Source organism: Marmota monax, unplaced genomic scaffold, assembly GCF_021218885.2.
Source record: "Marmota monax isolate L192 unplaced genomic scaffold, Marmota_monax_Labrador192_F-V1.1 WCK01_AAM20220418_F8-fsc00002, whole genome shotgun sequence".
Lineage (NCBI taxonomy): Eukaryota > Metazoa > Chordata > Mammalia > Rodentia > Sciuridae > Marmota > Marmota monax.
In genome coordinates, this window is record NW_026693571.1 from 34138027 (window position 1) to 34160141 (window position 22115).

The following is a 22115-nucleotide window of genomic DNA, read 5'->3' on the forward strand; positions in this document are numbered from 1 at the left end:
GCTGCCCCAGCCCAAAGGCCCAGGTGGTTGGATTGTTTGCACTGACTTGCTTAACAAAAGGTTGGGTGATGCTTCTGATATGCCTGCCTTGACACTTGTGTGATATTATCATTTTTTTCATTGTGATTTCTTTTTTTATTTCCCTCCAAGGCTTCACTTTTTTATTTCATTTTCTGACTCTCTGTGCCTTCAACACTTCCACACGGATTTTCTGCTCCTTGATAAGGAAAGTACACTTGATCCTGTCACAGACACATGTAGCACACATGGAACCATCATAGGCCCCGCTGACATGTTTTTTCGCTTTAAACAACCTCCTGAGAATTTTTAGGTCTCAGCACAAACATCTCAAGTGGGGCCGGGCACGTGCCACGCGGATTTTGGTGCTTTCTCAAGCATCTTGCTATAAAGGCAAAGGAGTCTCTTATCCTGGGTTCTGGGAGGCTTCATTGTGGTAGAGGCTGTAAGGTGGGAAAGCTTATGAATGTATGTCTAATGACGGGCCCTTATGCGTGTCCCTAGACATAATTTCCAGTAGAGCCTGATGTTAATTTAATATTAACTAAATAGTATTCAAGTTTCCAGAGACTTTGGCCCCAGTTCTTATTTAGCACAGTGCCTGACACAGTAGTCATTCAATAAATACAGGACTGTATTTATCCAACTATTTTGGCTGTTTGACTTTACTTTTGCTTTCTGCATCCTGTTTCAGAGATGCTTATTGGAGGGAAATCTTTGAATTCAATTTCCCTTTTTCCTTCAGTCCAGAAAGTCTGGCCACGGGTCCTGGCATAGTCCTTTGGGACCGGGGATCCCCTTGGAAATAAATGACGAGGAATTGGAGCGCAGGAGGAGGAGGGTCCGCAGGAAGTTCTTTCCCACTTCTTTCTGCCTTCGCAGCACCCTTCGCCACACCCCTCGTGCTCTGTACTTGGGGACAGGGGCGCCCTAGGAAAGGAAACCGGGGGCCGCCCTGGCGGCATTCCTCGCCGGGCCGTGTGGGTCCTGTCTGCAGTGAGCCCCGCAGCACCCCGGGTCTGTGCCAGCACCTGTTGGACAGCCAGCTGGCGGCCCGGCCGGCGCGAGCGGCCACGGCCGAGGCTGCCCCTCCCAGAGGTGCCGACCCCCTGGCACCCCCTCGGCAGCCCGCGGGACCGCAGCTCGGCCTCCCCCGCTCCGCCAGAGCTCGGCCCACGGCCCCCACCTCCCGACAGCCGCGGCAGGGGGAAGGTAGAGAAGGGGAGGGGACAAGCCAGATCCTCCCGGCCGCCCGGCCTTCCCTCTCCGCCCCGCGCTCTCCGAGACGCCGCGCGGAGCCCCGAGGTTAGCGCCGAGCGCCAGGCGTGGGGGAGGGGACGGGGCCCGACCGGAGCCCCGCGGCGACCCGGAGCTGCCCAACTTTCCTGGGCTTGGAGGAGCCGGGGACTCGCCCGCACAAGGTGAACTTTGGTCGCGGAAAACTCAAGCCAGGTGCTGGGATCCGTGCTTTGGCGGTGTGGACGCGCGCACAGTGCGCGCGGAGCTGCGAGTCAGAGTACCTCGGCCCCCTCCACTCGCTCCGGGCCGCCTGGGCCCGCAGCCCCCGGCCCCGCTCCGGCGCCTGGGCCCGGGGGACCAGCGCGGCGCCCTCGTCTGGTTTCCTCCCCCTCCCCCTTCGGGGGTGGGGGTGGGGCGGGGAGAGGGGCGCCCGGAGAGCCACCTCTATTGGCAGCTTTGTTATTGATCAGAAACTGCTGGCTGCGGAACTGGCTTCCAGACTGACTTGGCGCGACCCTTGAGTTTTCGCCTCTGTCCAGGCCCCCCAACTGACAGGTGCTCCCAGCAACTTGCTGGTGACTTCTTGCCGCTCCCCCGGCTCCCCCGCGTCCCCACCCCCTCTTTCCTCCCTCGCCTTCACCCCCACCCCCACCACTTCGGCACAGCTCAGGATTTGTTTAAACCTTGGGAAACTGGTTCAGGTCCAGGTTTTGCTTTGATCCTTTTCAAAAACTGGAGACACAGAAGAGGGCTCTAGGAAAAAGTTTTGGATGGGATTATGTGGAAACTACCCTGCGATTCTCTGCTGCCAGAGCAGGCTCGGCGCTTCCACCCCAGTGCAGCCTTCCCCAGGCGGTGGTGAAAGACTCCGGAGTCGCCGCTTCCCAAGTGCCCGCCGTGAGTGAGCTCTCGCCCTACTCAGCCAAATGCTCCTCTTCGGGCTTCTCCTGCTGACATCTGCCCTGGCCGGCCAGATTCACGGGACTCACGCTGAGTCCAACCTGAGTAGTAAATTCCAGTTCTCCAGCAACAAGGAACAGAACGGTGAGTCTCTCCCCCCACGCTCCCCCTTCTCGATTCTCGCTGTGTGTGTTAACGTTGGCATTGTGCGTTGGTGTGTGATGTAGACCAGCCCGCGAGGGTATCCTGGTCTCTCTATCCATGCAAATGCGCGCTCCGTTCATTGGCGTGGACTTTTGGAGGTTACGTGTAGTTTGCAACTTTAGGAGTTGCCACAAAACTCTTAACCGGGCAACGCGAGTGCCACTGCAGCCTCAGCTAGGGAGAGGACATTCTAGGAGCGATTGTGAACGTCCGTTCAAACGCACATTGCAGGATCGCGCATTGCCTGAGTTAGAAGTTCAAGAACTGCCTTTAGAAGAGAATCCAAAATGAATGAGTCTTGGGATGTTTGACTTTGTTGGGGGAGGGGGTGGCAGTGGGGGCATCAGGAAATGTACCGACTGCATTAATTGAGGCACTTTAGGTGAAAAGGCATCAATTAATCAATAAGTAGATAAATACAGAGGTCAAGAGGCCGTGTGGACGTGTTTTAGGGGAATGAAAAAAAAAGTACTTCTCTTGTGCTCATATATAAAATATATATATATTTTAACGTGCCTTTGTACTCCAAAGTCCTTACCTTTCTGGTGGTGTGTTTTTTGTATGTGTTAGTCAATGACTGCTATTTTGTGTGTGCTGGAAACGACTTAATCCTGCATAGGAAATGAGAATTACTTTCAGCTTTCAAGTGTACCTGAAATGTTTAGAAAACTCTCAAATGCAAGTTCCCTTGGGCTGGGATTGCACAGAGCTGGAGAAAGGCTCCTTTCATAAAGCCAGAGAAGCTTCGGGGTGTGTAATTTGCTTAGCCTCTGAACCCCATATGATTTACATCATTCAATTTCTAAACTCTTTTTCTCTTGATCTACCATTATGAAGTCATTTTTGAGAATCCTTTGTAAATAGAAATTTTATACTGCACATGAAACCACAATGTTAATGTAGGCTGTCTAAAATTGGAATATTAAACACTCTGTTTACAAGTCTTACTGCTATTTGAAAATAAATGTACATGTTTTTCTGCTCTGAATATCACCTGTTTACAATGCAAGTATGCATTAACCAGGTGAGATGAACACAAGCAGCATACCTGGAAAACCAGAATGAAGTGTGTTCTACTTTTAAGTCACACTGACTTTTTCTTTATATGTGGGGGTGTTTTAAAGCTCCCACTCTGCATTTAAGCTGTATAAAGTATTCCTTTCTAAGAAAGCACGGAAAGTTCTAGAGTACAAAAATAGATAAAATAAGTATTTCTTGGACATTATTTGTATCTGTTGCTTGTGCACCAAAGCATAGGATCACATTTATTAACCAACATTAATGTGGCTGCTCCTTGCAACTTGCTAATGTGGTGGCGCATGGCACCTGCAGGTTCCTTGAGCTGCTGATCAAAGGGCAGCCTGGGGATCTACCTCTAATCACAGGACCTGCAGAGGGCTGGGAGAAAGTGATCAAAGGAGCCACAGCACCAGCTGTACCCAGGCAGGAAGCAGATCAGACCAACCTTTGTTCTTTCTCATGTAAAATAAGTGTTCTATTCAAAATATTGCTTCATACTAGACAGGCTTCTCCATATGACAATAGTGCACAACATTCCTAACCTCTATTTTTCTTTTATTGTTCTGGTCCCATATTATTTCTCCTACTACACATGCCTTGGCATGTCCTGGATTCTCGGTGCCTCTGTGTCCATTTCTTGTAGTCTCTCCTGTGATCCACATGCTGTCATCGTTTTACAGTGGGCCCCAGAGCTTTCAGGCAGCCCAGGGTTATTGGCCACTTTACCGAGTAGGTTCACACCCTAAGAAGAGGTGAGGTCATTAAGCCAGGGCCACACACATTGCTGCCATCTGAGGCTGGGCCATTTCCATTTCTAAGATGCATGATGCTAAAAATAGCCTGGTTATTTCCTAATCTGTGGGTAGTGGATTGGGCTATGTTTAGCTCCTGGACATTGGCAGCAGGAAGTAACTTGAAGTAGAGGAACTACTCACCTTGTAATTTTTAGCCTAAGAAGTGGCACTGGCCAGCACCAGGGGGCAGTGTAGAGCTATTTTTCTGCACATGCTCAGGTTGATTTTTATGCTTCATCAATGTTCCCAGATTTGAGAATAACAACAGGTGGGTATTGAAGATGATCACCCTGGAAGGAGAGAAAGTTTGCAGGAATAACAGCAACTTCTTTTACATCTTCTTTGACTTTAAAATTTCCACTCTTCCTTTTTTGGGGGTGGAGTGGGGATATTTTTTGTCTTCATATTGAGTTACAATTGATTTTTGATTATCTTATTTCTCTCACCATTTTGATGATTATCTAATTTCGTAAGTGCAAACCCTCCTGAGGATACCACATAGAAAATGTTGTGGGCCCAGTTTGTGCATTGCGTCATTTCATGAAAGGTCTTCCAAGTACTAAATATGAAGTGTCCAAATTGATCTACTGGGATTATAAGAGCTCATGTCTGCTTTCAAGGATCCCTCCCCATGATACTCTCTTTTCCTGAGTATCATAAACTCTCAAATGGTGTTTACTCAATCAAATCCCTAGGCCTTCTCAGCTTCAGTATTAACTTGGCATCATAAATGAAATTGATTGCTATAGCTTTGCCATAGCCAAGCTGGATACATGGATTTAGACTGGAATATGTGGACATGATTCAAAATTAAGGATCAGTGTCATTTAAACTATTATTTGTTACATATATTATTTGTTACCTGGTTTTTTATTTACATGAACACTGCAACTTTTGTTTCTTTACTGTAAAGGTAGCTTTATCCTCCAGTAATACAAGTTGCATTTCTGTCTCTCTCCGCCCACTGCCCCCCACCCCTTGCTGTGTGGGGATGGAACCCAGGGACTCACACATTTTAGGAAAGTTCTCTACCACTAAGATACATCCCAGCCCTAGTCCTTCTTTCTCAATCTTCCTTTGAACCCTAAAGTCTCATCTTACATATAAAACAAGGGTCTCCTGATTTAACTTAAGGAAAAAGATAAAAGATAATGCTGACTTTACTTTGAGGGTTTCTGATCTCTAAACTTCCTGTGTAACCATGGGAAAAAATGTCAATGGGCACTGGTTTTTAGATGTGAACGCCTACCAGGAAAAGATTAAGTCCTGGGATGGTGCTTCTGAGTTGCAGCAGAAGCAATCATATATATTCATAAAAAAAGTAAAGCTTATTTTTTCCTTGGCATGTACCAAATAGATGATAATCACAAAGGTGGTGGAATAATGCCTATTCTACCTTGCTTCATTGGTGAGTTATTTTAATACCTGAAACCTTCTTACGTTTTCCCATTTTCCTTAGGCATTTTGAGTTTTGAGCTGGAATATGCTTCCATTAACTAAACTTAGCCTATTGGAGCACAAGTTATTGTATGCTCTCTTTTCTGCAAGGGCTTTGTGACATGAGGGGCAGTTAACTTTGGGGACAGTGGTCCTCTAGGAATGCCTCTTTGCTGGTCTCTTGTGTTTGGATTTTCAGCCCCCTCTTTTTAAGTTCTGGCTTTCTCTTCCTACCACTGCCAATATGCTCATGCCTGGCCTCTGTCCCCACTTTGGGTGGTAGTTTCAAAGCTCTTTTATTAACAGATAATCACAATATTTTGAGTAGTGTCCAACAGCAAATAGGCTCTGCCAGAGAACTGAGGGACTTTCCTGCAAGTCAGTCTATAAGTTTGACTACATGACCTTTGGGATATTTATTTTTGTTATTTAGAAGCTTTTTTTTTTTTTAAACTTCCTCCTGATTTTCTGTTCTGTTTGAGAGAGTTGAGGAAGTTGAATAAGTAAAGTACCATTATGTAATGATGAATTTTGTTTTTCACAGTAGGTGATTTTAAAAAAAGCTCCACTCTTTTATGTGGTTAACTTTTCTCCCCTACCAACTGTTATGTTCTGTATTTAATTTGAAAGCCTTTATATTTAACTTTAAAAGGTGTCAGAACATATGAAAGGTCTGTTGGAAGCCTCAGGAACTAGTATATCATTTGTTAATTATTTGTAAGTAGATGTTAGGATCCCACACTACACTTGCCCAAAGGAACACTTTCTCCAGTGATGATATCTTGGCAGGCTTTGTCTCATGCACCTAAACTTTAGATTTGTCTATTCGTAATTTCATCTTTCTGGACACTGATTTTTTACATGTCTTCTTTGTGTTTGCTTCTACTTAACTTATTTTTCAACCTTTGTAGTGCCAAGAACCCAATTTTATCAATGAACGTTCACATCTTTTATAGAAACAAAATTCTAATTCTAATGTGATGTGTTAAAAAAATAATAAGTAGTCAAGGCACATATATCCCCCTCCTCCTAAAAAAATCCCAAGACTACTGAAATTTTCCCCAGATTTTGCTTTTGTGTCAGTCAAAATGGTGGAAGCCACAGTCAAAATCCCTTTATTTACTTACTCTCATTTAAATGTTTCTAATTGTTTTATTTAAGCAATTGCACATAGCCAGAATCTGTATATAACCTCAAGCGGTCTCTAAATAATTCTCTTATTAAACAATCTGTGTTGGGTCATTTCTCTCCACCATTGACTCCAACTGTGCTTTTTTCTTTTTCCCCAATCTTCCTTTTCTTTCTCCTATGAACCAGTCTAGTGTTTGATCTTAAGTTGGCATGTTCCCAAACTTATTACCATAATGATTGTTAAAATAATGAAATATTTCCAATGGGTTGGGCAGAACCTAGCAGCACTCCTCTAAGACAAGTGGACCAACCATCTGAAGCTACAATCCCTGACATCGCCCAAAGCCTCTGGGACACTTCTTCAACACTGCTGACTATGCCCCGATTGATTCATGTTCCTGTCATACCGATAGTTAAGCATTTTATCATATTTAGCAGTGAACAGTTTAGTTCATATTGGTTGTTAAAACTTTTATCTCTTCTCCATGCTGGGAAACTCAGTCATGACCCATGATTTGAAGGACGTGGGGTCAGGCTTCTTCCTGCAGTTCCTTTAGTTTTAGCTCTCTGTGGGTCAAGACCTGGCAAGACAGATGGAGAATGTAGGCATGACACCCTCGGTGTTTTAGTCAGCTTTTTCTCTGCTGTGACTAAAGGACCCGACCAGAACAACTGTAAAGGAAGAAAGGTTTATTTAAAGGCTCATGGGTTCAGAGATCTTTAGTCCATAGAAGGCCAGCTCCATTCCTTGGGGTTGCAGGTGAGGCAGAACATCATGGCGGAAGAGTCTGGCAGGGGGAAACACCTCACATGTTGATCAGAAAGCAGAGAGAGTCTCCACTTGCTGGATACAAATATATATACCCCAATTCCCACCTCCTCCAGCTATACTCTACCACTTTAGTTACTGCTCAGTTAATCTCTATCAGGGGATAACTTACTCTCACAACCCAAGACTCTCAGAACCCAATCATTTCTCCTCTGAACCTTCTTGCATTGTCTCACACGTGAGCTTTTGGGGGACATCTCTCATGCAAACCATGACATTGGGCCTGGAACTGCAATTCTCAGTTGGTTCCCTTCTCTGGCTAACACTGACCAGCTGCTTTTGCATGGAGAGACTTCCTGTCATCTAGATTGAATGGATTGCCTCCTCAGAGATATCTGTTTTATGACCAATCTAAGTTGCCCCTCGCTGTCTCATCAAGGTTAATTAACTGCCTAGCGCTTATCACACTTTGATAATTTTCCTGTTGTTTCTTAATTTATTATTGTCTACATATCCTCTCCTATTCCCACTATGGAATCTAAGTTCTTTAAGAGCCTCTTGTCTGACTGGTTCTTTGTAGGAGGATCTACAATACCTGGAACAAGGTATGGCATATAGTATGTGCCCAGTAAATATCTGTTAAATGTTTCTGAGTGTGTAGTGCCATATTAGAGTAAGATTACGGTGTTTACCCTAACAGCAGGCCATCTTCAAAGGTGTCTTTTTGGTCTTAGAATTTCCAGACTGTTTGACATGTTTTATAGGAAGTTAAACTTAGTAGTGATGGGGTGTTCCTACCAGAGTACTACTTTATAATCTTGGCAAATATACTGTGTTGCCAACTGAACCTGTACCAACCAAGTGTGTAGGTTCCTATCTCTGGCTTTGGTTACTCTCTTAAAAGTGCCATGGCTACGCATACCCCAAAGGTGGGAATTAGATGTGGGCCAAGGACCCAAGAATGGTGAATGGGTGTCAAGCCTGCAAAATGTGGGTGCTTTTCATCTTTTGCTTGTGGCTCATGGATAACTAGTACAGGCTTGCAATGAGTAGCAGGTTGTGTTCAAGGACTGTTAGAGCTGGGAGGATCCAAAGAGCCTGTCTTCTCACTGATGTGCAAATTGAGGCCTAGAGAGTGGAAGTGGCTGTGGCACACTGTTGTACAGCAGTGGTAATAAACTGCTAACGTGGTGATATATTTTTCCTTATGTTATAACCAATTAGGAAAATGGAATTATGGTGTAAAAATTCTGACACTTTTCATAAAAGTATTCTGTGTCATGTTAGACACTTGTATGTTTTGTAAGTTGTGGGGTGAGATAAGAACCATTGCACTTGAAGCATTATTTGTAAAAACACTAAGGAAAGCAGTCTGATAATAATCACATTAGATTACACCACAGATTATCTGGCTAATATGTATTATAATACTTCTGTCAGTATAGAAATCTGAATTTGGCAAATGACTGGAAATGATGACTTTAAAATTGTTCTTATTACATATTAGAACCTTATGTTAAGCAGGTACATCAGGTTCATAGATGAATGATATATAATATTTTGGTGTATTAATGAGATGAAGAGGATGGTTGACACTGGCATGCTTGGTTCTACAGGGGAGTTTATTTTTATATAATAGGATGTTTAATAATATGTTGGTAAAAATACCATAGAAATTAATAATAATCATGTTGAGTCAACTCTAGAAAGCACAGCTTGTTATTCTTTTGATGAATTTAGTGAGTGATCCTAAATTTTATTTATATTACATTATGTGTATTATTCTATTTAGAGATCCATGTTTCTCTTTAAGGTCAAGAGCATCAGAAAATAAATTCACAGTAATGGACTGGAATATTTTCCCTAAAATAATAATATTTATTTAACCGTTTAAAAATTTGTGAGTTTCCTACATCTGAAAACAAAAGGACCTAAAAATTATAAAGAGGAGCTGAAATAATTACATGTATCATTAAAACCAAGTTGTTAAAGAGTGATTTTTGGGGTAACATTCATATATTTTGTCTTTTCCATCATGAGAATACATTTTAACTTTAATTTTTTTCTGTTATTCATTCGATTTTGCATTAGATTTCTTGTGTCACCTTAAAGCAGTTATTTCTAGTGCCCTAGTGACTGCAAATCTTTGTACATTTGCCTTGTTTCTAAAACAAACCCATCTTTTGCCAGGCTAGATTCACTAATTTTGCTTTCTTGGTTTCTCTGGAATTATTATTTGTTATTTTCAAACTATTTTGAATAGTAGTTGATTTATTTCTTAATCAACTAGAGGATGAGATGTGTTGTTGAAGGTTTTCGGAGGCAGAGGAAAAGTGGAAGTCTGGTTCATGGAGGGAGACCAACATGCCCCTACTGCACAAGGCACATTAATGTAATGCAAGGATAAAGATTTACATGGGTACTATAATCAGTAAGGATCACCAGGAAGAGCACAGTAGTGGCTGTACTGGGATGCATTCTTTGCATGTAGTTAGATGGGTATAATGGTTCTGTGTGAGCTTCTCATTTGGTGAAGCTTAGTGACTGTTCAGGAGTGCCTGTTAGGTGCCACATTTATGCTCATTGTTTGCAGATCGTATGCAGTTTATTTGCAAACATCCCCATGAGGTATTCAGAAAAACAAGTAGCTTAGCTAGGTTCCTACAGCTGGTAAATGTTTCAACCTAGGTCAGACTCCAAGCCAGGACAGAGAGCCACACACCTCTTCCTTTATCAGTTAAATGGTCTAATGTTTTATTAGAACATTGTTTTCATTCAGCAAATATTTATGAGCATGTGATCAGTGCTAAGGTCTGCCCGAAATGTGTGGTGCAGCGAAAAAGAAGATGCGGATCTTGCCCTTAAGAACTTATTCTGAGAAGGATTCCAGGTCCATTCTTTACCTCATTACCTATTAGTTTTGCTTAATACCACCTAAGAAAATCCTCTGTTAACTTATTAAATGATTGATTTTGCCTGGATAGGAAGTTCAAAGAGAACAGAGAATAGGTGACACAATTTGCAATGAGTTTTTGAGGGAAACAGAAAAACATTCTAGATAGTGGGAACAGCCTGAACAAAAGGATATAGGCTTGAGAAAGTGAGAGACAATCATGATGAGAGACAGAAGAGTCTACAGTAGAGTGTGCATAGATGAGGAAAAGAGTGGAAAGGTGTCCTTGGGCTTATGAATTGAAAGGCCCTGATGCTGTTTGCAGTGTGTGCTTCCCGTAGGGTTGTCAGTTAACAGAGCAAAAGAAAAACTGGTCTTTGCATTCAAATTTCAGTTAAGACCCATTATTTTCAGTTATTTTCCAAGCAGGCATTGAAGTGGCAGAGTGCAGCTGTGGTGTGTATTAGTGTAGTTACTGCTGGAATTTTCTTTCCGACGTTAGGTTTGTTGGTAAGTTCTGAACTGGTTAGGAGTCCAGGCTGCACAGCCTGGGTTCCTGCACATAAGGGAGGCCTGCATCACTCTAGGTTGCCTTCTTTATGTAAACACAGAGCTGTTTTCACACTTCATTCACAAAATGGATGGCATGCAGGATGAAGCTGAGTGAGGGATCAGGAAACCTGGAAGAGAGAGGCAGCTTCCCCCAGCACATTCTGTGAGTGTAATGAAACTCGCACACAGCAAAGACAACAGCCTTTAAGGGAAGGAATGTCAAGTTTGGTGGAACATTAATTCTTCTGAGGTTACCTCACATTGAGTAACTGCCTCATTTCTCCAGTGAGGTCTGTAATACCAGAAACATTTTGTCATATTTAAGGATTTGAAGTGACTGAGTTCTATTGGTGGAGGTACTGTCTTGATACCATACTGTATTTTATTTCTTTTAAAAATTTTGTTCTAATTAGTTACACATGACAGTAGAATGCATTTTGACATATTACACATACACAGAGCATAACTTCTCATTCTTCTGGTTGTAATCACATATGCACATAGGCTAGTCATCTCCAATTCATTCTACTCTCTTTCCTACTCCTGTTGCCCTTCTCTTCCCTTCATTCCCCTTTGAAGATGGCCTATTTTGAAGCTGTATTGTTTGCATTCTAGGAAATCCTTGTTCATGGGTGGATACTATTTTAAGCATTTCAGCATTTGCAAAATAGAGATAGGCTTAGATGTTTCAGTATGCACAGTTGGCCATTCCACCTGCCCTTGGAGTCACTACAAAGATGAGAAACTATCAACAACAGGAGTTAGACTTGTGTGGGACTTATCTCATGTTGTTCCTGGCAGTTATTTTTGCTGGGTATTTATAAGGACATCTGGCTTTTAAACAGTCATATTACTTCTCTCTCTTTTTTTTTTCCACTGAGGAATAAATCACAGCTTGTTTCCCATACTGCCATACATATTCAGCCTGGCATGATTAGAGATGCAAATTGGGAATCATTAAAGCATTATCATTTCTTTTTCTATGGCAGCAGGGGATGTCTAAAGTCATTGTACTAAGACGGAACATTTGCTTAAAATCTTAAGATACAAACAAACAAGAGGAAAGACATATTCAGTTCTTTTCCTGAAAATTTCCTTCTGAGTTTCGGAATAAGAGCAAATCCATAGTGTTCATTTCTGATTTATCATGTGTTAAACCAAGACACGATGACAGGTAGGATGCAAATTATTTAAGAATGGGGAACATACCATAACTCCACAAAAACTCTTGGTAGAGTGTGACATGTTATTAGATTACCCAAAGGACAGATAAAATTTCAACTGGGGGATGGGGGTGTAGCTCAGTATCTCTGGGTTTGCTCCCCAACACCAAAAAAAAAAAAAAATCACTGTTTTTTTACAGTAATTTGTGGATATATAAACACTATAGAGTCAAAAAAAATGTTGGATGATGCTGGTATGAAAAATAGGTATCTGTATATCCATACCCAGAGGTGGCTGACCTGGAGGCAGACCTCCAGTGCTGGAAAAGCCTTGATGTTATAGGTGGAATCAGGCACAAGGGTGTGACTTCTATTTAATAAATAGCTATTTCTTCATAACCATGCATTTTATTACTGACTTTACTTTCATTTGTAAAGAAAACTACATTGTTCCTAAAGCTCTATAGGAAAATGAATTGCCTTTACCATTAAAGAAACTCAAAGAACCCTGGTGTTTTTATAGTTTCATATGCAATTTTACATATATTAATGGGTTTACCTGTATCTTTGATCTTTGCCTTGTGTTGGTCACTGTAGTCAAAGTTGTCTTGACCTTTGCCAGACAAAGCAGAAATCTAAAAATAGCAGGGTTTTCCAGGGCAGAATCTGGCCAGGATGTTGAGAGATGCTGAGTCTAAAAACCTAATTGATAAATGCTAACCCTTTAAAAAGTGGTTTTCATTTCTGTTTTCTTGAGAACATTAGCAGGCTTGAGGTTTCAAGCCATGATTAAGTATGTAAAATTAGGAATTAAATCATCTCTCTGCTTCCTAAAAAAAAAAATGTTTTTCTTCCTGGTGGAAAATTTATTTTTAATCTGTACGGAAAACTTTTAATAGGCATCAGTTGGGCACCCCATTAAACTAACTGCTTTAAAATGGTTTCCTTTTAGAACTAACATTTACATCCTAGGAAATCAATTAGGGTGTCTGGATTTCCCATTTCCCCTGCAATCTTCCTTTGCAGTCGTTTCTGAATGGTTAACCTACCATAGCAAAACACTTAGAGGTGCAAATCTTCTGGAAGAAGTGCAAATGCCACGCTCCTGCTTGGAAAAAATGGAAAAGTAGTACTTATTTACTATATCTGCCGAGCATTTAAAACTGCATAAAGCACAGGAAATACTTTTGGTGTGTGGGAATGCGTGGTGTTTCCAAACTACAAACATTGTTCTGAAAATGTCCCCGGTAGTGGTGAATTATATGAGACCATGTCCATCTAAGGAGGGCTTGTTTAACTAGCTTGTGGTTCTGGGGCTCATTCAAACACTCTTAAACAAAATAAAGGGAATGGATGTAATAACTTCTTTATGGAAAGGCCATAAAAAGCTACAGGGCCATGTAAACAAATTGGGTCATTTACTAGATGTTTAAGTGATAGATTTGCAGTCCAAATTCAGGGGTGTGTATTATGTTTTATAGGATCATGACTATATTCTACCTTGAGAATGAGATTATAAGCTTATTGGTTGGTTGGTTGGTTGTTTTTCTCTTAAGCGTTGGACCCAGTGTTGTTATTTTACAGTGGAGTTTGAAAACACACCTAAAATTTGAACATCTATATTTATAAATCTGTTCAGCTTTGGAACATGGCTAGAAACCTATGTGTGTAAAGTTGAATTGACCTGATTTTTAGTAGCACTGGGTTCTGTTCAAGGAAAATAATGATGATTGAAATTGAAATTTTCCTTCTGGGCTCAGACATGTCTAAACTAATTGTAAAATAATTGTTCTGGCTTACAAGAGTAGACTCATAACTACAACTATGTAAAGTAGAAATCCAACAACAGTTATGATTTACAGTCTCTGTAACTCTGCCTGTCTTGTAATGAAACCGCTATTATAACCAACCTCATGTGACATTCATTTGGCTTACTGAAGAAGTAGATAATAAGTCTTATCCCAAGTTCCCTTGATTTTTAGGAGAGCCACGTTATTTCATTAAAATATTAATTTAACCATTTAGGAACCATTTAACCTTCTCTGAAGTTCAGTATGAGATTTTGGCCAGAATAGTCCATTAAAGTAGAATTTGGTGGTTGGGAATGTAAAAATGGTGCTACCCATTAGTGGTGATGAGCCTGACAATGGAAGCCAGAATTAATTTGGGAATTGAATGAGCACAAGACACTGTATGATTTTTATGTTGCTACCACAACATTTCTTTATTCTGCAACTTCTCTGAATTATGGTTGGTTCATTTAGTCTTAAAGGAAATGGTTGTGTAAGAAACCTTTAGTGAAAATCAATGAGTCTTTCTAAGTTTTAAAATTTGATAGCATCATACCATACAGGCAATTTTTAAGTGTTGCCACTGAAAGTATGGCAGCAGAAATAACTATCCAGTTCCACAGGTCTCATAAACAACAGACAGTGGTGGATATTATAGTTCATGTGTAATGCATGACTTGTTATTTCCTATTTTTTTAAAAATAATAATAATGAGTGACTTAGGGCGAAATGACCTTTGGTCCATGAAAAAAAAAAATCCAGGATCTTCCCTTAAATTGGATTCTATGTGATCTTGGTAACAACAGTTCAAGAAACCATTTAGGAACCATTTAACCAATAGGAACCCATTTAACTCCTTTGTGTAGTTAGTTGTATACTAACTAAATGCAAGCTCTCAGAACTGAGGTGAAAAGCACAAAATGATGCTAATTCCTGTTTGAAACTGCAAGATACCATGAAGATGCAAAGTTGAATTAGACTTTGTGTTAATCAGCTTCCTGTCATTATAAAAAATGCCCAAGATAATCAACTGAAAAAGAGAAAATGTTTATTTTGACGTAAGGTTTTACAGGTTTACAGATCAGACTGCCCATTGCTTTTAGGCCTCTGGTATGTATATGTTGGAATCAGCACATTATAGTGGAAGTCTATGGTGAAGCAGAGCCACCTACCTCATGACCAGGAAATGAAAAAGAGGGAAAGAGTAAGAGAGGGGCCAGGGTCCTACTTTCCCCTTCTAGGGTTCATCCCCAATGACCTAACTTACTCCCTTCAGGCTCCACCTTTTAAAGGTTCCACCACCCTCTTAAAGTACCATGCTGGAGACCAAGATTTTCCATATGGAGCTTTGGGGAATACTTAAGATCTAAACTGTAGCTGATGTTGTTATTTGCCTTCAAGTAGTTGATACTCAAAGGAGGAGATAAGATAAGCAACTAACTATACTACAGATAGTGACAAGGTGTTCAGTGGGAATTCAAAGAAAGCTGAGCCATTAGAAGAGGCTCAGGAGACCTGTTAGTGAGGAGGTGTATTTTGAACAAAGGAACCTGGTAAGATGAGCAGTACTTGTATCTGTAGAATTGGAGATGGGGGAGGACTGTAGGAGATGGGAACTTGCTAAGTAATTAGATAGAGAAGGAAGTGTGGTAAATTCATGCAGTCTAAAGTGTAGTTTGTTTTGACAGCAGTCTAAGAAATAGATTCAACAGAGGGTCATTGGAAAGAGGAGGCACAGAAGGAAGCACATTGATGTATTACTTACCCTTGAGAAAATAGTAGTGAACTCCATGATTGGCCCTCCCATACCAGCTATTCATACCAAATATGAATTAGATCTGATTCCCGATGACGTATAGCAGATAGGGACAGAAGGAATGTTGCTGAAACGCGAAGCATGGAGTTAGAAGGAAAAGGAAGGGCCACATGAAGAAGTCCTCATGAAGAGGAGGCTATGAAGGGGAAAGAAATAAACAAACAAAATCCTTAAGGCAGATGATGGAGGATATTAAGAAGGAGAGAGAAACGGAAACTGAGATTGGCTCATGGTGTAAACTACAGGGATTTGAGAATACAAGGACCAGTAACTAACAGCCTATGCTTCATTATAATGAGGGTTCTAAAAGAATGGTTATGGGATAAAGTGAGGAGGTGGGGCATTATGTTTTTAAAAGGGAAAAAGAAACTAGAAGTTCCAGAAAGGAACTGAGGAAAGATGTTTTTTGTTTTTTTGTTTTTCCCTTGGCTGGCTTGTTTTTAGGGTTGGGAGAGAACCAGAGGAGAGGAAAAGGTTAAATACCTAGCAGGAGATTGTTATGCTCGAATTCGGGACCCCCAAAAGACCACCAGAGACCCAGATCAATGTAAGCAGCAAAGAGGTGTTTATTGCAAGCTAGCTTGGTCCTCTGCACACACACAGCAACTGGTGACGCTGAGAGACCCCAGCCCAGGGTTTGCAGCAGTTTTATACACTCTTTGGAGAAGGCAGGGACCCCACATACATCATAGCATCTCTTAGCAAATCATCACACAGCTTGGGAAAATCAAACAACTCTGAAACATGATTTGCGTATCAAGTGGCAGGAAAGAATCTGGAAAGGATTATTGGTTAGTTCAAGGGCTTGACGCACTTAAAAATGATTGGTTTAAACCGTGAGGGTGTCGCAAGGGGGGTATGTGCCAAGCTGCAGGGCTTCTGGTTTAGATATCGGTCACCACACCTAGGTGGGGCCATCTGGAATTTCAGATATTTCGATATCTTGGCCTCTCTTAGGGATCACCATCTGCGGCTTTTCCGAGAACTGTTTCCACAGAGCTTTTCTGTGGTATTTCCCTGACTTTAGGACTGCAGTAGGTCAGGGGTTAAGTTTCAGAGGAAAATGAGGTCCCAAGTAGAATGAGGTTGCTTAGGTCTTTCAAGATAAGACTTTTGGTTGTGAAAGTTCTTGTGCAGTTGCTGTTGGAATGCAGGTAAAAAAGATGCACAACATTAAGCAGCATATTAAATTATTACAGCAAGAACTGAGCACACCTGCTAGAGAAGTGGGAATTAAGTAATAGGGGAAGTGAGCCTTGAGACAGTTTTTGACTAAGTGAGGAGTGAGGAGGTACAGGGGTGAATTTCCTAGTGACTTCCTAGCAGTGGGGTTAGATAAGTCCCTATAAGGATATTTAATTACTAATAGTTATATTAAATATTTTGATTCTAATGACTACAGTAGAAGTATAATTCATATGAGAGGAAAGATAACACAATAGGTGCTTATGGTTTGCCAGTCCATCTATAGGAATATTGAGACTATCCCTTTGGGATTTGGGTATGATATAAAGAGTGGGGTTGATAGCCAAGGAAGAGTCAAGAATGCAGTTGGCAGAAATTGCAATTAAGTGTGGTAGTAAACAATAATTTTGGAAAAGGAGTGATATGTGGGGAAATGAATGTTAAAAAGCCACATCTAAACCTGAATTAGCAAGCATTTTTCACTTATAAAAACTCTATGGAAATTCAAATGGTGAATTTGAGTGGTCATTTGAATGACTATTCCAGTGAGTTTGACTTTTGTCCTGATGCTCATTCTAGTGTACCCTCAGAAACCATAAAATTGGAGAAAACCACCACAAACCTGCTTTGAGTTCCTGCTATGGCAGGTATAGTGTCTGTTGGATGCACTCTATAGGTTTGTTTTTGTATTAACAGTTTTAAAGCCACATAGCAGTTTTCTGGGGTGTGTCCAAGTCCTAGCAGTTGTTTGCATGGGGGGGCATACCTTGGGATGCCTGTTGTGTACTCTCCAAAGGCTGTTTTTCTGTGTATATTTGTAGAGCAGGGATAGTGTATGCCCTTACCATGGGGAAGCCCACTTTATATTTCTGTAATCACGGCCAACATGTGCTTGGAATTCTTCTTGATCAAAACACAATTTCATTTTTGTTGTTCCTGAATTTTAATGGGTGATGAAAATCTTCCCCTTCTCCAGGGTGCATATTCCTCAAGACTATTGCTTTTTGGTTCACTTTTTAAGCAGAACAGTTGTACAATAACTTCCAACCTGAATGCCCTTACAGTTCAGAAACGTAAATGCCCAGTATTTTGGATTTATTCAGTCTCTGAATATGACAACCTTGGATTGCTCCACTTCTGACTCAGGCCTGCTCCTGACTGAAGCCTACAGCTGGACGAGAGTGGGATCAAGGGAAGGGGATGTCTGGATAGGGTCCTTGCTGTGTCTTAAGAGATGCAGCATTCATAAATCAGTTTCTGGCCATTTCCCTTGAAAAATACAAATACAGGAGATGTATATGTCACTATTGCTTTACTGTCTTAGCCCCTGTCTCTGTTACATTGTGCCATAAAATGATACATATGTTTAGAGGACTTTGGCCTTCACATAGATTGGTTGTTCTTAGCACCTCCAAGTCTGAGAATATAACTTAAAACTAACAGATTTTTTTCTGCATTTTTTCAAAAAAATTCAAAATATATGATATAATAGATTAAGTGAGCCCAGGGTTATTGTCAAGCTAATAAGCGAATGTTAACATTTCTATTTTTGGGTAAGATAGTTTTTATGTTTCTAGCTTTTGCATTCTCATTGTCACTATTCCACATAGGGAGCTGATTACCTGTGAATTACACTGAGACAAAGGTGTCCTTCTTCCTTCTAGGATCCAGCCAGGCTTTGCCTATGCCCCTCACTCCATGTCCATCATTTATAGGAAGTTGTTGCCATTTGTTCTACAGTGGAGCTCTGGTTATTTGTACCAGTTAAACTTGGATGGGTGCCTGACTGTAACATACACACACACATCACCTGGGGAACTTATTAAGATCCAGATTCTGATTTTGTAGGTCTGGGTTAGGGCTCAGGGATTCGAATTTGAACAAGCTTCCAGGTGATGCTAGTGCTGCCAGACTAAGGACCAAACTGGGAGTACCAAGAATCTGCTTTGGTATTCCTAGGGTCTACTGTGATCTCACCCCAATCTTTCTTCTGAAAAGATTACTCATAACTGACCTCTGCTCATCACAGAGATCCGTAATTTCCTGACTCCATATTATTGCCACTGTGACTCCAAGTCAAGAAGTCAATTCAGGGAGATAGATACCAAGTGCCTCTTGTTCTAATGACCCTGTTATACTTGGAAAACAGGTGAACAAGATATGGGTCTTTGTGTACTTGATGTTTCCTGTTAAACCCAACGGTTTCTACTTCCAGGGCAAGAAAGACTCCATAAAGCCATAGTTTAGGTTGGATCTTGAAGGATAGGGAAATCACCAGAAAAGAAAGGGTAGTAGAGGACATGGACTCGCTAGATAGCACAGTCTATTTAAAGATCAACACTTTCTGGTGGGAAATAAGATTAAAAAGAATTATTTGCTGATCAAGAAGGGCTCTGTCTGACCTACTAAGGAACATGTGTAGATGTCATCTCATAAGATCCTAGGGTACCACTGAAGAATTTATGTTGTTAGATAATGTACAACTTTCTGCGTTAGTTCCTAATACACAGGGCCTATCTTTTCTCTTTTGTAATATCTTTCACTTATAACAGATCAGTTAATACTTAATGAATAATCAGATATTTTTCTTTTTTATTTATTTTATTATTTATTTTGCATTTTATTTTTTTTTTTACTTTATTGAGTATAATTGATGAATAAAATCTGAATATATTTACCACATACAGTATGATGTTTTGCTATATGTATACATTGGGAAATCTTTACCACAAAAAGTTCACTATATGTCACTTCATATAGTGACCTTTATGTGTATGATCAGACTCTTTCAGATCTGTTTTCTTAACAAATTTTAAACATGTAGTTATTAATTTCTCTTTTATTTGATTTTTGCCATCTCTCTAAACAAAGGCACATCGGGATTATTGTAAAGGGTAGAGTTACGGTTTGGATATGGGTGTTCCCCAATAAAATTACATTGTAGACAAGCAGAAAAGTTCAGAGGTGAAATGATGGAATTATGAAAGCGTTACCATAACCAGTGGATTAATCAATTTGATGGATTAATCATTTGAGTGGATCACTGGATGGTAATTGTAGGCAGGTGAGGTGTGGCTGGAAGAAGTAGGTCACTGAGTACAAACCCTTGGGGATTATATTTTGTCCATGGCTCACCACACTTTTCCACTATTATGTCCTGCCTCACCTCTGGCCTAGAGCACTGGAACTGGCTCTCTATGGACTAAACCTCTGAAACCATGAGCCAAAATAAACATTACCTCCTTGAAGTTGTTCTTGTCAGATATCTTGGTTAGAGCGACAAAACATTGACTAATACAGGCAGGGAAGCTAGAGGCTAAGACAGCAGTTTGAAGGTATTTGCAACAGTCCTTCTGCCAGATTCTGAGAAAATGGCCCAGATATTTAGTGCCTATGCTGTGGAGTGGAAGTCCCTCAGTTGGTGTGCTCAAAGCCCATATGCATTTAAGGACTGGTCTGACTGGTGCTCCCTCCACAACCCTTCCCTGTTTCTTGCAGCCTGGCATGTCTGCTTTCTCTAAACTCTCAGCACAGTGCAGAAGTTACCAGTTTCTACTTGGGATTCTAATTATTTGTGTGTCTTATCTCCCACGTTTCCAAGTGTCAGAAAATAAAATGATGAATAATCTTTAGCATAGTACCCATTGGATGGAAGATCTTTTAAGTGAAGTGAAAATAACCTACTTAGACCCAACACAGCCTGTTCTGTTGCAGCATTGGCATCTGGGATCATAAATCATCATTGACTGTCTTTAAATGAGTCATATGCCGGATTTCACAACTGAGAGATGCAACTAATGTCTGGCTTCATTTTGAGGAACTAGAAGGGAATACATAGGAGGGCCTCAATCTTTCTGCTTAGACTAAGTAAAATTAATGTCCAAAGAACCTGATGGGCAAAATTATAATGATGACTGCTTAGAATGTTATTTCCTCAACAAGAAAACAGAAATGTATCATTTCCAGGAAAATTATTTTTAAAGTGAGAACTTTATGATCAACTTTGATTGCAATCAGTTTATTAAAGAGAAAAGCATGATTATTGGAAGGTCATTAACTTTAACCTATTTTTGTTTTGAATTATTTTCCCCCTCTGTTCTATCTTGTTAACGTAAGACATAACTCATGTGCTGTCTTATTTTTAGTTTGTTTTTCTTTTTGTGCTTTGGGGTTTTAAGATTGACAACTCTGATTTATCTCCTGGAAGGCAAAAATCTTGAAAAAGTTATTTTTTAAGAAAGTCACTCAAAGGATTCCTTTTTTTGGAAATAAAGCTGATTTTCTCAACTCTGATCATATGAGATTATGGGCAAGTAGTCCTTAGTTCTGGCATGTGGACAAAACAGAAGCAGACCCTGGAGAGAGAGTTCAGAATTCATGGCAGGAAGCACATGTTCAGTATGCCAATATTTATGGTGTCATAAGCAAATTAAAACCATACCCTCTGCTATTTACATAAGTATGGTGCCCAGACTGCATGAGTTTATGCCCATGTTTCCCAGTAAATTTAAGGCAGTACAAATGTTCAGGATGCAGAGAGCAGAGTATATATTTACACATTTACTTTATTTCTCTAGGAGGGAGAGTGAATTGTCTTTTGCTTTTAGTCATTTTTGAAGTCATTCAGAATTAGAAGGAATAATATTTATCAAGGATTGACTGAATGTTGTACTCAGGTACATCCTGTGCTAAGGTGAGTTAAATGTATTTATTATTGATAGCGGCCATGGATTGCTTCTCAGATAGGTGGGTAATTCTCAGTATGTTCTATCTTGTGTCTTACTCTTAGAAAGCTTAAAGTTTCACCCCTTTGGGAAAAAGCAGACACACATACTTTTGGTAAGAAGAAATATTTTACATCTTTTTATGGCAACTTTTAAAGTATTACCATCTGGTAAATTTTTTAAGAACAATAGCATGTCAGAAACATCCTTGGGAGTACATCTGTTTTTTTTTTTTTTCCTCTTACAAGACAAAGACATCTAGTAATTTAAATTATAGTAACACTTATGTACTTGCATAATAATGTGAGAAAGATGATAGGAAAAATGCAGTGGTATTATTAGAAATAGATTCTGCAGAAAATAGCACATCACATTTGTTGGGGAGATTGACATTTGAATGTGAATGCATTCTTATCCACTCTTTTTAAAGTCCCGGATTTTTCTAGATTCTTTTTGCTGCAGCCCTTGGTGGACTCCAGT

The 22115-nt window shown here is 40.5% G+C and overlaps 1 protein-coding gene across 2 annotated transcripts in view; it reads left to right on the forward strand.

Annotated features, from left to right (window-relative positions):
* The first annotated feature begins 984 nt into the window (after window positions 1-984).
* Pdgfc (platelet derived growth factor C) overlaps window positions 985-22115 on the forward strand; it is a 198055-nt gene continuing 176924 nt past the window's right edge. The window contains exon 1 of one of the 2 annotated variants that reach the window (XM_046459125.2): window positions 985-2301. In XM_046459125.2, coding sequence (XP_046315081.1) covers window positions 2184-2301 — 118 coding nt within the window. In that variant the 5' untranslated portion in view covers window positions 985-2183. The remainder of the gene's footprint in view (window positions 2302-22115) is intronic. The other variant, XM_046459126.2, reaches the window with a different exon arrangement.